We start from the raw sequence: 17,436 nt of genomic DNA, 5'->3' as shown, positions 1-17,436 counted from the left end.
CGTCAGCAGAAGATGCAGGATTCCTCTATCTGTTGGCTATACTTAGCCCTTAAGACTGAAGTCTCCAATTTCATTTTCCTCTGGGCAGTAATGGATCAGAGAGAGAGAATACGTGAATATCTTAAGAGATCAGGACTAGACGAGAAGTACATCTGCCCAATCCAGGGGCCCCAACTCCTTCACTTGACTCTAACTACAGGAGAGTCAATGAAGCAAACTTTAACTCTCTGCCCAGAGGAAAAGGAGAACTAAATTCTGATGAACATTAGAAGCTTTTGCTACTCCTGTGGTCTCCCAGCATTCTAACTAACCGAGGTGCAGGAAAAAGCAGGAATTAGAGAGGAAAAATGCTTTTGCCACATTCTTAACAATTTCTTCTTAGACACTGCAACTTCCTCAGATGTGTAGACAGCCTGCTGTCAGTCCTCTAAAAGAGTCTCCCATCAGGCATTAGGCCAAAACACTTCATCTCTCCAGGCCTTAGTTGCCCAGCGTGTAAAAGGAGACATTGGATCAGAATCCTTTCCAGTCTTTTGGCCTCTTTTGTATCCAAAATTCTGTGCTTCTAGCACTCCTGCTGTTCATTTCCTCCTGAGACAAATAAACAGGGTGCCAGAGAGGTAATACTAGTTGATCACCAGTGTATTTTTTATTTTATTTTAACTTCTCACTCCCCAAGCCCACCTTTCTAGAAATTAAAATATACATAGTAGACAAGGTTATTACCAATATGAGTGATTATATTTATGGCAAAGTTGTTTTGTGTCTGGATGACAGTATATTCATAGACACATATGTAACACATACAGAGATCCCTCTGTGAAAAAATAATCTTGCTTGAACAGTCTTGCAAAACATATGTTCTCCTTCTACTGCTTTTGCCCTTGATTAGTCAGTTCTGCGATGATAACAAAACAGTGTTCCCTCAGTAGCTTACAACACGTTTCCTTTTTGCTCACTTTACATAAGGACTGTGGCTTAGCTGCAGGTTGGCCATGGCTCTGCTGGGATGGGCTGGACTGAGCTGGCTTATCTGGGCTCCACCTGTTTTCTCATTCCGAAACCCAGATGGAGGGAGGAGGCACCATGTGGAACAACCTGAGAACAAGAGCAGGAAGACCTTAGTCGATAAATACAATAGCTTGCAGTTGTATTTAAGGCTTCTGTTCAGGTACAACAAAAACAGTCACAACCCTTCCTTCCCCTTTGACCAGAGCTCTTCACATGGTCAAGTCCAAAGTCATAGAGATGAGAAGTGCAACTCCACCCACACACAGGGTGCAGGTGATGCCTTAAAGAATGACTCACAATGGAAGAGTGGGTTTAGATTTTCTTCAAGGACCTTACTGAGGACTATAACCCAGGAGACAGCTTCTCAGGGAGAGAACTCTTCTGAAGACGTAAAGGAGGAGAAAGTTTACATATGATTTTTGGCTGGGAAAAATACATGCAATTCAGCATACAGCTTGCAAAATATTACTGCTGAAATACACACACTGCTATGTATAAAATAGATAACTAACAAGGACCTATGGTATAGCACAGGGAACTCTACTCGACATCTTGTAATTATCTATAATGAAAAAGAATCTAAATAAGAAAATATATGTTGTTCAGTTGCTTAGTCATGTCCGACTCTATGACCCCATGGACTGCAGCACGCCAGGCTTCCCTGTCCTTCACCGTCTCTCAGAGCTTGCTCAAACTCATGTCCATTGAGTCGGTGATGCCATCCAACCATCTCATCCTCTGTCATCCCCTTCTCCTTCTGCCTTCAGTCTTTCCCAGCATCAGGGTCGTTCCTAGTGAGTCAGCTCTTCGCATCAGATGGCCAGAGTAGTGGAGTTTGAGCTTCAGCATCAGTCCTTCCAATGAATATTCAGGACTGATTTCCTTTTGGATTGATTGGTTTGATCTCCTTGCAGTCCAAGGGACTCTCCAGAGTCTTCTGTAACACCACAGTTCAAAAGCATCAATTCTTTGGTGCTCAGCCTTCTTTATTGTCCAACTCTCACATCCATACATGACCACGGGAAAAACCATCGCTTTGACTATATGGACCTTTGTTGGCAAAGTAATTTCTCTACTTTCCAATATGCTGTCTAGGTTGTCACTGTTTCCACTGTTTCTGCATCTATTTGCCATGAAGTGATGGGAATGGATGCCATGGTCTTCGTTTTTTGAATGTTGAGTTTTAAGCCAGCTTTTTCACTCTCCTCTTTCACTTTCATCAAGAGGCTCTTTAGTTCCTCTTTGCTTTCTGCCAGAAGGGTGGTGTTACCTGCATATCTGATGTTATTACATTTCTTTATCTTTTATATATATATGATATATATAAATATATTATATAATTTTATAATCATATATAAAAATATATAATTATATAATACATATTTTATATATATAATCACCTTCCTGTACAGTTGAAACTAATACAGCATTGTAAATCAACTATATTTCAATAATAATTGAAGAAGAATTACTGCTGGTCATAAAGAATGGCTATCTGAAGTATAATTTTGTTGCTCTTCTATGTGTGGGAAGATGCAAGAACCTGTATTCATTAAAACCTACCCTGAGCTATACACTAGTAGTAAAGTACCTATCTGCCAGTGCAGGAGACATAAGAGATGTGACTTTGATCCCTTGTGTTGGGAAGATCTCCTGGAGGAGGGCATGGCAACCCACTCCAGGACTCTTGCCTGGAGAATCTCATGGACAGATGAACTTGGCGGGCTACAGTCCATAGGGTCGCAAATAGTCAAACATGACTTAGCATGCACGCACGTATGAGCTATACATCTAACTGTCCAAGGGGCTGTTTTTCCAAAGCTGTGTTTTTCATCCTGAATTCCTCTCAGGGTGCACTGTCAGTCAGTCATTGACTGTGGCTGGCAACTTCATCTTTGTAGAGTTGAGTGCTGTGCAGGCTCTTTGTTCTTTTTCGTTCACACAAGAGTGTGTCCAGTGCCAATAGATGGCGGTATAGAACCTGCCGACTGGGAGGGAGCACAGAGGTAGGGACTATAATCCAGTCAGCTCACATCCCCGTCACCTCCACTGAAATTCTAACTGTAACATTTCTAATGGAGAGGAAGCCACTCTACCTTTGTTCTTCTGCTATGGGAAGTTCTTGGGTGAGAGAGAGTTAGGAGGGAGAAGCAGTCAACAGTGGGGAATGGAGAAAATTTAACAAATATTTATATAGTCCTCATTGTAGACTGGGCACTATTTAAGCCCCTTACAAATACTAACTCATTGAATCTTCATCATAGCTCTAAGGAAGGTTGATCCTTTCTGTGTTCCCATTTTAGAGAGACTGTGGCACAGAGAATTTGAGCAAGTAAACTGGATCACACATCTAGTAACTGACAACAAGATTCCAACTCAGATAATTGGTTCAAAAGTCTCTCGTCTTAAATATTCTTAAAGAAAGAGGGATGGGAGGATTCTAGCACCATGGATTAATTGGTTGCTGATAATGCTGTGATTTTAGGGGAGCAAAGAAACCAGTTCCCTCTGGAATGGACAGACGTAGTTTCAGTAATACGTGATTTGTTTTCCAGAACATACACAGAACTGAATAGTCTAAGATCACTGGGATTTAAGCCACTGTCCTAAGTACTATCCTGCATAATCTCTTCTCTCGCAGATCTTACAGCCTAGGGGACAGACACATACCGTCAACAACAACAAAAAAAGTAGTAATAATAATGAAAAATATCATAGGTCAGATGATGGTATATGCTGTAGAGAACAGTGAAGCAATGCAGGGGATGAGGAAAGTGGAGCAGTGCTGAAGATGCTTTGAAGACTAGTCAATAAAGGTCTTGCTGATAAGGTGTCAGCAAGCAATGGCCTGAAGGAGGTGAAGAAGATAAATATTTGATGAAAAAATGAATGAAAGAACGAATATTCAAGCATAATTAGTCTTCCCAGTGAGACATCAAACAAGTTATCTTATTACTCGGCCTTAGCCAGGCTGCCTGGCTCCCTGACATAATTCAAACTGATCTTCTGGTTGAATCCCACTCCTCTTCCTGTCATGTGGTTGATGCCACTTCCGGCTCCACCAATAAATCTCCTTCAGGGTGGAAGAGGATACAACCACGATTTTCTCTTTAAATGACTGAGGGGTTTAGCGGTTGTTGCTGGGAATATGCAGGGGTCATGTGATAGTAAATGCTTACCTGTTCTGGGCTGGGAGTGGGAGGAAGGGGGCTGATTTGGGCTGTTATTACTAATCTGTGTGGGCCTTCCCAAGTGGCTCAGTGGGTGATGAATCTGCCTGCAATGCAGGAGACACCAGTTCAATCCCTGAGTCAGGAAGATCCCCTGGATGAGGGAATGGTTCAGTTCAGTTCAGTTCAGTCGTGTCCGACTCTTTGCAACCCCATGATTCACAGCATGCCAGGCCTCCCTGTCCATCACCAACTCCGGAGTTCACTCAAACTCATGTCCATCGAGTCAGTGATGCCATCCAGCCATCTCATTCTCTGTCGTCCCCGTCTCCTCCCACCCCCAATCCTTCCCAGCATCAGAGTCTTTTCCAGTGAGTCAACTCGTCGCATGAGATGGCCAAAGTATTGAAGTTTCAGCTTTAGCATCAGTCCTTCCAATGAACACCCAGGATTGATCTCCTTTAGAATGGATTGGTTGGATCTCCTTGCAGTCCAACGGACTCTCAAGAGTCTTCTCCAACACCACAGTTCAAAAGCATCAATTCTTCGGTGATCAGCTTTCTTCACAGTCCAACTCTCACATCCATACATGACCACGGGAAAAACCATAGCCTTGACTAGACGGACCTTGGTTGGCAAAGTAATGTCTCTGCTTTTTAATATGCTATCTAGGTTGGTCATAACTTTCCTTCCAAGGAGTAAGCGTCCCCATCTATTTCCCATGAAGTGATGGGACCAGATGCCATGATCTTCGTTTTCTGAATGGTGAGCTTCAAGCCAACCTTTTCACTCTCATCTTTCACTTTCATCAAGAGGCATGGTAACCCACTCCAATATTCTTGTCTGGGGGATCCCAAGGACAGAGGAGCCTTCTGGGCTGCAATCCATAAGGTCACAAAGAGTCAGACACGACTCTGCAGACATGACTGACTGAACACACACGCACACTCTAGTCTATGAATGAACATGCACATTACACAGGGCTGAGCATATTTTGACAGGGAAGTGAGCCAGATGTGAAAACAGCCAATAGATTTACTGAGAAATGAGGGAATGGAGGAAATGGGAAAGTGTGAAGCTTTTGGAAGTGTGCAGAGACTAATTCTAACTGACACTAAGAATGCAGAGAGGTGTTTTCCTGCTCTGTAGGAATGAGAGCCATCAGACCAAGAGGAACCAGGACCTTGAAACCAATCAGTCCTCCAAGAAGAGCAGGAGAGTGGACGGACAGTGAAAAAGACAGCCGGAAGGCAGATAGGTGACCAGCTGAGCTACGAGGAGGCAGTATGTAGGAATTCTGCCAGAAAGATGGTCTGGCCACACACCATGGATACTGGGGTTGGCAGAATGTGGGGTGCAGGCCAGCCCTAGGAGTCACTGGTCTGTTATCTGTGACATCCGTGCCCACTGATCTGGGCACTGAGCAGAGAATCAGTCTGAAGGGCCTGGTTATGGGAGAACTAGGGTCTTGACCACTGACCAGGCAGGATCCCAGCACCAGGAATGGAACAGGACCCAATGCAAGCTTTCCCTGGGCTTCTCTCATGGATGGACATTCACCCAGAACTTCCTGGTAGAGCTCAAGTGGCCCCCCGCTGTGGAGAGCCGTGGGCAGGGTGGCTGGGCAGGTCAGGGCACGCTCCAGGCTGAGTGAATAGACCCAAGCTGAAAAGGTTCTATCAGAGAACCCCAGGCGACCGTGGGAGGCACACAGACAAGGGTCAAGGTGAGCTGAGTTCTTAGGTTATGATTTCAGGGGGGTTTTTTGTTTGGTTGGTTTTTTGTTTGATTTGATTTTGGTTTCTGTACCATAGTAAGAAAGCTAACCTGTTAAGCAGTTGGAGGTCTCGCTAACCTTAGATTGCAGACATCAACAGGAAGTAGGAAAATAATAAACCTGCAGCCTCAACTGTCAGGGGCAGCAATGAGGGGAGTCTGACCAGGACTCTGAGGAGAGCAGGGTTCAGTCAGCACAGACAGGAAGGCAGATGAGAGGAAAGGGAAGAAGGAAGGGAGCTGGGATCCATGACGTCTCCCCCAGTCAAAAAGCTCTCTGCAAACCTGCATTAAGCTGGCCTGAAAGTTTTGACTGTTCCTAAGCCCTCCTCTTATTTGTGGGGACTCCGAGCCTGGGGAGGTGGTGTTATGGGTGTGCTGCTTCAATGCTTAACAACTGCTCTCCCAGGAGAAGAAAAAAAGAAGAAGAAAAATTCTGATTTTGCCAATTCCCATCATATAAGTGTGGGAATTTATACAATGGCTGCTCTGACTGATTTCAAGCTACCAACCTGAAGCCCACTGGCTTACAGCATTCCTGAAAATGTCATAGTTTCTCCCTGGTGTGAACCTCCACCCCTGAGGGAGAGTCCTTTAGACCTCTTAGCCCTCCTCATAAGAAACAGTTCAATGCAGTCCTTTTAGGAAAGTGCCCTTTCCGGGCCCAGAGGATGGAGGAAGATGCAATCCTATCTCCTAACCAGTATCTGCCTTCCCTAGTCCTTTGTGCTAGAACTGAGGCTTCATAAGAATCATCTAAATGTTTGTTTAAATGCCGGTTCTGGTACCAACTGGCAATCAGATAAATAATCCCTGGAGAGCTCATGCATAGAGTAGTGATTATAGACAACCATGTATTATAAAGTTCAGAGTTCCTAAGAGACTAGATTTTAATTGTTCCCATCACAGGAAAGAAATGATTGGTTTGTAACTTGATAGAGGTTTTAGCTGCTGCTGCTAAGTCACTTCAGTCGTGTCCGACTCTGTGCGACCCCATAGACGGAAGCCCACCAGGCTCCCCTGTCCCTGGGATTCTCCAGGCAAGAACACTGGAGTGGGTTGCCATTTCCTTCTCCAATGTGTGAAAGTGAAAAGTGAAATCGCTAAGTCGTGTCTGACCCTCAGCGACCCCATGGACGGCAGCCTACCACACAATTATGCTGTGCCCTGCCAAGTCACTTCAGTCATTTCCAACTCTGCGACCCCATGGACTGCAACCTGCCAGGCTCCTCTGACCTTGGGATTCTCCAGGCAAGAGTACTGGAGTGGGTTGCTGTGCCCTCCTCTAGGAAATCTTCCCACCTCAGGAATTGAACCCACGTCTCTTACTTCTGCCTTGGCAGGCAGGTTCTTTACCACTAGTGCCACCTAGGAAGCCTCCTACACGATTATATTGCAATACAATTTTTTAATTTACAAAAGTACCCCTTCCTAAGTCTCACCCTCCAAAAATGTCGACCCATTATACCTGGCATGGGCAGTGGTGCCCAGGAGAGACTCTGGACACAGTGCCCAAGAACATCCACTGCTCTTAAAGGACCAGCCCTAGATTCCAGCAGCACCCTGAATCAGAGCAGGGTTTGGGAAGAGGGAGTTGCTGAAAGAACCCTTTACTTGAAAGAGAGATGCCTTAGATGGCTCAGAACCTGTGGTCCCAAAGTCCTCTAACCTATCCACCAAGCCATGACCGGTTGGGTTCCTTGTACAGGAGCCTCTTGAAGGTAGGGTCCGCTGCTCCTTTGCAGCCATCAGAAGTGAAAAGCTTAACACCCCAGATTGTGGAGCCCAACTGCAGAGTTCCTTTCCCTCCATACACTGCTTGCTGGCTGCGTGACCTCGGACAACTCGTGGAGCCTCTCTGGGCCCCAGGTCCAGAAATAGTCTGTGAAATGGATGTGTTCATAGCCCTTACCCCTCAGTGCCTGGCATGTGGTGCATCCTGCATGAGGGTTTGTCAATTTTATCACCACGCAGTTCTGAGCACACTAGAGGCTTTTAAGATGAGGTTGGTGGTTTAAACCACTTACCCCATGAGCTTCTGTTTTCTCACCTTTAACTTGAGAGCCGTGATGTAGTGGTGGGAACAATAGCTTTCCTGCCCACTGCACCGGATTATTCTAAGAATAATAAGACTGTGAGGTGAAAGGGCTTTAAAATCTATAGATCACCATGTAAATGCTTTGTCATTTTGTCTGTGAGGTTGTTAATTTGAGGCGGGACTCCCAGTCTGCAGGCTGGGTTCCTGCTTCTGCTGTGCTGCCTGCACCGTGTGATGGTGGGCAGAGCCTCTCTGAGCGTTGCTTTCCTCTTGCACCCAGGGGAGCCTCCCAGCAGAGGCATAATATGTGTTAGGTGGCATTAGTGGTTCCTGGCTCTGACTTTATATTAAAATCATCTGGAGAGCTTTGTTAAAATGTCCATGTGCTTGTGGATCCAGTTCTGAATCGATCAGAATTTCTTGGGACAAGACGTAGAAGTCGGTCCTTTGAATAAGCTCCCTTTGTTGTTCAGTTGCTAAGTCATGTCCGACTCTGTGACTTCATGGACTGCAGCACACCAGGCTTCCTTTGCTCAAACTCACGTCCATTGAGTCAGTGATGCCATCCAACCATCTCATCCTCTGTTATCCGCTTCTCCTTCTGCCCTCCGTCTCTCCAAGCATCAGGGTCTTTTCCAGTGAGTCAGCTCTTCGCATCAGGTAGCCAAAGTATCAGAGCTTCAGCTTCAGCATGAAGCTTCCAATGAGTATTCAAGGTTGATTTCCTTTCGGATTGACTGGTTTGACCTCCTAGCACTCCAAGGGACTCTCAAGAGTCTTCTGCAGCACCACAGTTTGAAAGCATCGATTCTTCGGTGCTCAGTCTTCTTTATGGCCCAACTCTCACATCCATAAATGGCTTCATGGTTCTAATGTGAATCTAATGGCTCCCTACATGGTTCTAATGTGATTCCTGGATTGAAACCACTGAAATCTGTGGAACAACTCTGTAAACTGCAAAGCATAATTTACAATTTGTGGATTTTTTTTTTATTGTTGTTAGATGATGATCTTGTGAGGAACTAGTTCCTCTGAAAGTCAGGCCAAAGGGCATTTTCCATCTGTCTGAAGACTGCACTGACTGGGGAGAATTGAAATTTACCCAGTTCGTGTTCTTGCCTTCAAGCCAAGGAGGCTAAATGAAAACAAGCCTCTCTCAGATCAAAGATCCTGCTGGGATGTTGGGGCCAGTGCGTGGTGTTGGCTTACTTGGATTTGGAAGCCATGCCTCCAGCTGTGGGGAAGCACTCAGTATTCTGTTTTATTAAAGTGACTCCTGTGCAAAGGCACGTGCATCACCATGTGGCCATTTACCCAATCAGGTTAAGGGCCAGCAGGTCTTTCTGTGTGAGTCCCCAGATGTGATTCCAGCCCTTAACTTGGCTCTAGTTTGCACAGTTGCAATCTCTGCCCATTGTCTACCTCTTTCAGCACGTGGCCATAACCATACCCCACATACCCGCTCTGCTTAGATGCCTCTTTACAGACAGAGCCTTCAAGACGTTCTGAGATTCACAAGAGAGGAGGGAGGGGGTGGCTGGAATCAGAGGTGGACATTGTTGACTAGTTTCTCTACTATTCCTAGTAACATCTACACCGCCATGATATTCTGACTAAACCGCTGAGTTTAACTGGGATGGTCGTTTTGTATAGAAGTGAATCCCTTACGGAAGGTGCCAGGTGTTCCCCACCAAAGGGTATCTCAGGACAAGGGATGAGATGGCCACCTGTTTGAGAAGCAATAAAATGGAAACTTGATCACTGCAGAGATTAAAAAAAATAATAACAATAATGGGTGACATATAAGCAAGAGTTCAGCTTGGAAAGTTCACAGACTGATGTGTCACTCTGATTTCTGGGCTATGGACTGATAAACACTTCGTTGCTGTGGGCACACATTTGCATTGAATCCAGGAAGAGCTGGAACCTTCATATCCTCACACCCTTGGGCCAGGACTGCATCCCCAACACTCAATGTCTGCATTCAAGAGCAGCTGCCATGTGGTTCTGAAAACCTCTTCAGGTTCCCCTGTCAAAGACAGAACGCTAAACTCACTCCAAGTCCAGAGTTCGTTAATACTACCACAGGACCAGTTCCTCTGTGTGAAGAATTTCCTCCTCTATCTTAGATTCTTGTTCTGCTTTTCCAACTTTAAGGCTTCAGTAAGTCACTTATTCTGCAGATATTGACATGAATTTGGACACATTTTACTTTCTTCAGTTCCAAAATGACTGCTGACAGTGACTGCACCCATGAAATTAAAAGATGCTTGCTCCTTGGAAGGAAAGCTGTGAGGAGCCTAGACAACATATTAAAAAGCAAAGACATCACTTTGCTGATGAAAGCCCATATAGCCAAAGCTACGGTTTTTCCAGTAGTCATGTATGGATGTGAGAGTTGGACCATAAAGAAGGCTTAGCGCTGATAAATTGATGCTTTCAAGTTGGAGGGCTGGAGAAGACTCTTGAGAGTCCCTTGGACAGCAAGGAGATCAAACCTGTCAATCCTAAAGAAAATCAACCCTGTATATTCATTAGAAGGACTGTTTTTGAAGCTGAAGCTCCATTTTTTGGCTGCCTGATGCAAAGAGATGACTCATTGGAAAAGACTCTGATGCTGGGAAAGATTGAAGGCAGGAGGAGAAGGGGGCAACAGAGGATGAGATGGTTAAATAGCATCACTGACTCAATGGATGTGAATTGGAACAAACTCTGAGAGATAGTGAAGGACAGGGAAGCCTGGGCTGCCATCAACCCATGGGGTTGCAAAGAGATACAACTTAGCAACAACAGCAGCAACAGACCTTGTGCTGCTGCCAAGTCACTTCAGTCGTGTCCGACTCTGTGTGACCCCAGAGACGGAAGCCCACCAGACTCCCCCGTCCCTGGGATTGTCCAGGCAAGGACACCGGAGTGGGTTGCCATTTCCTTCTCCAAGGTGTGAAAGTGAAAAGTGAAAGTGAAGTCGCTCAGTCATGTCCGACCCTTAGCGACCCCACGGACTGCAGCCTACCAGGCTCCTCCATCCATGGGATTTTCTAGGCAAGAGTACTGGAGTGGCTTGCCATTGCCTTCTCCGAACAGACCTTGTATAATGGCCCTAATCTTGAGCCTGGTGTGAAATAGCTAATCCCTCCTGCTGCTTGCTCCCCCCACCCTGAGCAGATTATCTCCTCTGTTTTCCAAACTAAATGTTGGCATTCAGTGTTAGAAACAAAAGCCAGATTCCTAGAAATAAAAAAGTACTGTAGCGTTCTCACCATGTTCTGTTAGCCTCAGGCCATCAAACAGGTAGAGCTGCAGCAAGGTAAGGAGACCCAGAGTGTAGAGGACCTGACCCAGCAGACCCCAAAGGAAGCAACAAACACAGTTCCTAACATTTCAGACCATGAATGGATGTATTTTAAATTTGTTGCAAGAAATGAGATGGTTTGCATTTTGAGGACAAGACGGCATTTGAAACTTAATTTGCATTTATAATCAAGATGTATGGCAGGTGGTATCCTAACCATTAAAGGTAGAGAACCGAAAGTTGGGGAGGAACACAAAGCAGGTATAAGGTATGTGGGTCTCCTCTGCCATCAGAGTCTTGGTAAGTCTTAGCAAACTTCAAAGTTTATCAAAAACTGGAAACCTCAAATGTCCATCAAGAGTAGAATGAGGAAATAAATTATGGTCTTTCTTTCAGTGTAATATGAAGTTGAATGATGTGAACTAAAAATGAATTTTGTAAAACTCCATGTAATGACAAGGATGAATCATACAACAATGTGAAATGAAAGAAGCCAGACACACACAGTCAAAATGTGCATATTGTATGATTGTGTTTCTATAGAGTCCAAAAGTAAGCGGAATTCCTCTTCAGTGTTAGAAGTCAGGAAACTGGTTCCTCTTGGAAAGGGTTGGGTAGAGATGGGAGGAAGCACTGGGGGAATTTCTAGGATGCTGTTATTGTTCTGTTTCTTGACCTGGTTGTCACATAGACATGTCCATCTTGTGATAATTCATTGAGCAGAATACTTGTGATCTGTGCGTTTCACATTTGTGACAGTCCTTCAAGAAATTCAGATCTTGGATGGGGCCCTGCTTGTCCATGGTAATGAGGCTTGCAAGAGCTAGGTAGGTCCTCAGAACCCCTCCCCTCCATGCTAGGCCCATTTCTAGAGTCAGGGGAGCTCAGCCAAAAATCTGAGTAGAACATCAGAGCAACAGTGACAAATGAGGCAAGACGAGGTGAGAACTGTGTTTTCTTCGGGACCACTTGACATCAGCTCTTGGGAGCAAGTCCCACAAAAGTATAGCACCGAGATTTCTGGCATTTGGGTTGGTTCAGGGGCTGGATAAGCTACAATATGCAGATAGAGCTACCTAGGGTGGAGAGTGAGAGCTCAGGTCTATTTTTAACTCTCAGGAGACCCTCCTCCCCCAGCCTTCTATCCTATGACGTGCCCTCCCTGCTGTGCACAGTGGATTCTGCCCAGGCTATGGGACTGTGGCTCTGATTTTGCATCAGGGAGAGTGGGTCTTGTTTCTCAGAAGAGCAAGTGGCCAGGGCAAAAGTTGCCAGACTGGGGACTTCCAAGTTGGTCCAGTGGTTAAAAATCTGCCTTCCAGTGCAGAGGACAAAGGTTCCATCCCTGGCTAGGGAACTAAGATCCCCTGTGCTGCAGGGCAACTAAGGCCATGCACCCAAATAAATAAATATTAAGGAAGAAAACACTGCCAGACTGCTTTCTCAAGTTTTACCCTGTGTAGATGAGACTTGGCTTACCAGAATGAGGAAGAAAGTGGGGGGTGGGGTTCTACCACGGTGGGACATGACACTCAACAAGGCAGATTAGAGTAAGATAACGGGTGGGACATAAAGATAGTAGAATCTTTGAGGATTTGGAAGCGAGGAAGCCAAAGCAGTTTGTCATGGGCAAGGCATGAGGGTGCTGACTTGCTACAGACCTGCTTTTCAGTTTTCATTCTTGAATTTTTAAACCACAGTCACACTCAGAGAGCTATTGAGGAATGAAGCCAAGATCATTGTCCTCTGGTGGCGGTGTGAGGTTCACTTTTTCCTAGTTGGACTGCCAACATTTGGAGCCATTTACCACTGTAACCATCACTGCAAGCAGTCTGTGAACACTCTCTGGATGTTCCAGCCCAAAGTGGAATGAATAATCTTGATCAGATCCTGCTTGCAATGGGGAAGTGAACCCAAACAAAAGAGTTTTATTTAAGTTACTTACACTTTTTCACTGAAGTATAGTTGGTTTACAAATGTGTTAGTTTCTGATGTACAGCAAAGTGATTCAGATTTTAGATCTGAATATAATATCTGATCCAAACATTCAAATATTTTGGGGGGTTTCTCTTCCATTATAGGTTATTATAAGATATTGAATATAGTTCCCTGTACTGTATAGTAGGACCTTGTTGTTTATTTTATATATAGGAATGTATATCTGCTTATCCCAAACTTCTAATTTATCCCTTCCCCACTCATTTTCCCTTTCGGTAACCATAAGTTTGTTTTCTATATCTGTCAGACTATTTCTGTTCTGTAAATATGTTCATTTGTATCATTTTTTAGATTCCACATGTAAATGATATCATATGCTATTTGTATTTCTGTCTCTGGCTTACTTCACTTAGTATGATAATCTCTAAGTCCATCTATAATTGCAAATGGCATTATTTCCGTCATTTTTATGGCTGAGTAATATTCCATTGTGTATATGTACCAGATCTTCTTTATCTATTCATCTGTCCGTGGACACTTGGATAGCTTGCATGTCTTGTCTATTGAATGTAGTGTTACAGTGACATTCGGGTATATATATCTTAGATAAATGCCACGGAGTGAGATTGCTGAATCATATGGTAACCCTATTTTTAGTATGAGACAAAATTTATCTCCAGCCTCGTGTTCACCAGTCATAAAAAAATGGTCCATGCACAGTGGGAGATGTGCCTAGTGCAGGAAGAGACCACAGTAGGTGATCAGGTTAACATTCAGCATAGCACCCTTAGAAGTAGGCAGTTGGGATTATCTTTCTCTCTGAAGGTTTACTTACCCCAGCACTGTGTTTGCCCTGCTGGAGAGTAAGATGCAGGGTAAATTGGGAATCATTATTGAAACACAGAAATGGGACCACAATGAGAGTGTCCAGTTCCCAGACACGGGGGTTTCAAGGAAGCAAAAAGTGCACATGGCTACTCACCAGATTACAGGATATTTTAGGAATAAAATGTTTCTTGAAAGTACTTTTATTGGAAAATGTTATTTAGGAGAGTTTCAAGTTTATTTTAGAACTTTTTCAGTCAGTGGATAGCACACCCATCCCCAGGCCAAGCTGAGATCACCATATGTGCAGGACAAATAACTCTTTCAGGTCTCAGTGGACCCAGTGAAGCTGGATTAGGGAGAACAACAGTGTTTAAGATACTTGGGGGCAGGCATGGCCACTCTGCTGTCTCTTTGCTTCATAATTTCTCAACTTCTACCCTTTCTGCTGCTTTGTTTTTCCCGTTCCATTTTCCAGTTCCAATCCCCAACATAAAACCCAGAACCTGTATTGTCACTGAGAATTCTATTTCCAAGCATGTCTCAAGGGGCATGATAGCAGGTAGAAAGAACTTCAAGAAGTTGTTAGGTGGTGTCTGACTGGCAGATGGAGATCCACCCTCCAACCAGGAGGAGTTGGCAAAGCCAACCTGGTCTTTTCAAGGCTCATCCAACAGCATTCAGTATTTTCCAACATCCCTGGATGGGCAGCCTTGCTCCTGCATGCCCTTCCCCCAATTTAAAAAAATAATGTAAAATTTAAAGGGAAAATGTAAGTCATGGGCTTCCAAGAATTTATACTTACTTCATCAAATCTATTGTTTTCCGAGAGTTGTTTGGAGTCCAGAAAGGCTAATGAGTCTTTTCCAAATGTCTTTCAAAATCCTTTCTTCTTAGAAGGACATTTAGAGGCTTTGCAAATTGTTCCAAGGGTAAAAATAATACTAATAATAAATTTCTCAAAACTCTCAACCCCTGCAGGTTCAAAATTTGCTTAATTCTTCAAATGCAAGGGACTTTGAATTATTACTGGGATTTGTCATTTCTTGTTTATAGGGCTTTTCCAAAGGGGTAAGAGTCATCACGTGGAGGTCCACTAGAGTTCACTGCATGGCTCACAACCTTGCCCACGACCCGGGACACTTACAGAGTCTTCCGAAGCAGAACCTTCAGCAGAGCCTTCCCCCTCTTTCTTAGTGGCATCCACAGGGCCAGGTGGGAGTTAAACTGAAAGCATCAACTTTTCAGCATGCCTTATTTTTGTCTAGTAGATCAAAGCCCTCCCAGAACAATTCTATTGTAAGGCATACAATCTGTATCACATAAAACAGGTGATCTATTATTGGCTGGCTTCCATGGTGGCTCAGACAGTAAAGAATCCACCTGCAATGCAGGAGACCAGGTTCCAACCCTGGGTCAGGAAGATCCCCTGGAAAAGGGAACGGCTACCCACTCCAGTATTCTTGCCTGGGAAATCCCGTGAACAGAGGAGCCTGGCAAGCTACAGTCCATGGGTTTCAAAGAGTCAGATACAACTTAGCAACTAACAGCGTGGGTGCAAAGAGAACAATTTTCCCTCAGGGTGTGTGCAAAGGAGCCCTTTGCGCTTGGCTGACCTTGAACGTTGTCTTCGGATGACCTCTGGTGGTGGAATTTTTCCCAGCATGTGCACAGTGATGCTTCTGAGCCAAGCTATCCTTGTTACATTTTCCTACATTCCTTTCCTCCTGTTTTGTTATTCACATTCAGCAAGGAGCAAGAATCAGTTGCAAACACTCAGAATAAAGTGGTGCATTTGCCTCCCCAGACTTTTGCTGTTTCAAAAAGTTGCCTGTGCCTTCTCTTTCAGTGAACCTCTGATATATTTCCTGTGTAAAGAGGAAGGAGCCAACATGAAGGAAAATGCGGCATCAAGAGTGGTTTTCATTTTGCTACTTTTTCTCAACGCCAGCCTTCTGAATGGTAAGTAAGAGATTGTCCTGTTCTCTTTCACTCCCTGGAGTATTTGTCCAAGAGGAGGGGAGAATCCATCACAGTCCTTTTGCAGCACAGTTACAGGAAATGAAAATGTCCGTGGCATTTGCTTCTCTTCAATTATTTACAATATTATGGGGATTAAAATGAAGGCAAAAATTAATGCAAAAGACTGGATGCCGTTAATGCCACATCCTGTCACCATGCTCTGACTTCCATCCTCATTCTGGGAGTGCAGAGAAACAACTCTGCCAGGGATGTATCACAGTTTCAGTCCTGGTTCTGTCCCTTACTGGCTGTGCAACCTTGAGCCAGTTAATGTAGTTGTCTGGATTTAGACACTTTCAAAGTGAGGATAATAATGTTTCCTCCACCTCAGATGAAAAGTTGTGTGAGAAAAATCTTTGAAAACCTGTTAAGAGATCTAAGAGGATTGCTGTTATGTGGTGGAAAACAGGAACAACCAACTCTGTTATGTGGGAAATGAAATTCACAACTAGACTAGCACGTATGAGCCTGTGTGTGTACATTTCAGTGTGTCTACCCCAGTCTATTTGTAAGTGCGTATACTTGTGTATATCTCTGTATTAGCTTCCCTGTACATACCAGATTGAAAATGCTTCTGTCTGTACCTATATGCATATCTATATGCATTTGTGGGTGCATATTTCTGCATATGTACCTATGTGTAGACTAGTATCTACTTCTGTAAGTATGCAGCTGTGTATATTGTTCCTCTGTGATCTGTGGATGTGTTTCTGATATGAGCTTTTCTGTTTGAGCTTGTGTGTATTGGGGCAAGGGGTACCTCTGTGGTTGTCCCTATGTTTGTGTTCATTTTATAGGGAAAGTGAGACTGTCCATTCATTATAACCATCTCTTCTAAAGCGGGTGAAAGAAACATTTGACTAATGACAGTTTCACAGCTTTACCCTCCTCTCTTGAGTTTTCTCAAGGTACTGTTAATAACCAGTGAAATGTGAGAGAGAGAAGCTTTCAGGAAGAGAAAAAGGAACGTGGAAATTGGTCAATCCATATGGAAACTTTAAGTATTCAAATAAGCCCCAAATAATCAACAGTTGTCTTAATTGACTTCTAAATATGCTCATTATTGAGCTGTAAACTTTGTATGTTTTTTAAAATATAAGCTTTTCCTTCCACCTCACACGCTCCTCCCTAGCCACAAGAAAAAACAAACAGAAAACTTCACTTCACCCTGTGAAACTGTCCTGAAGAAATATTCCCTAGAGGTCAAGCAATGTTCCAAAATGGGCAGAGCTAAGCCCAGACTGGCTGGCGTGGATGGTTTTCAGGGGATCTAGGAGCTGGCTGGGCTCCAGCTGACTCAGCCCGGGGACCTTGGCCAGCCTTGTATCCCATCGTCCCATTCCATTCAGTTCTTTCTGGCCGGT

At 44.3% G+C, this 17,436-nt stretch overlaps 1 protein-coding gene across 1 annotated transcript in view; it reads left to right on the top strand.

Annotated features, from left to right (window-relative positions):
- Window positions 1-17,436, top strand: part of PRLR (prolactin receptor) — a 204,533-nt gene that overhangs the window by 158,421 nt on the left and 28,676 nt on the right. The window contains exon 3 of the mRNA XM_088827647.1: window positions 15,900-16,012. Within this exon, the coding sequence (XP_088683773.1) occupies window positions 15,943-16,012 (70 nt within the window). The 5' untranslated portion in view covers window positions 15,900-15,942. The remainder of the gene's footprint in view (window positions 1-15,899; window positions 16,013-17,436) is intronic.

The sequence above is a fragment of the Moschus berezovskii genome, chromosome 18 (genome assembly GCF_049115385.1).
Source record: "Moschus berezovskii isolate FMDL1 chromosome 18, NW_MosBer_1.0, whole genome shotgun sequence".
Lineage (NCBI taxonomy): Eukaryota > Metazoa > Chordata > Mammalia > Artiodactyla > Moschidae > Moschus > Moschus berezovskii.
The sequence above is the reverse complement of the archived record's forward strand: the minus strand, read 5'-3'. Positions and strand labels throughout refer to the sequence as shown.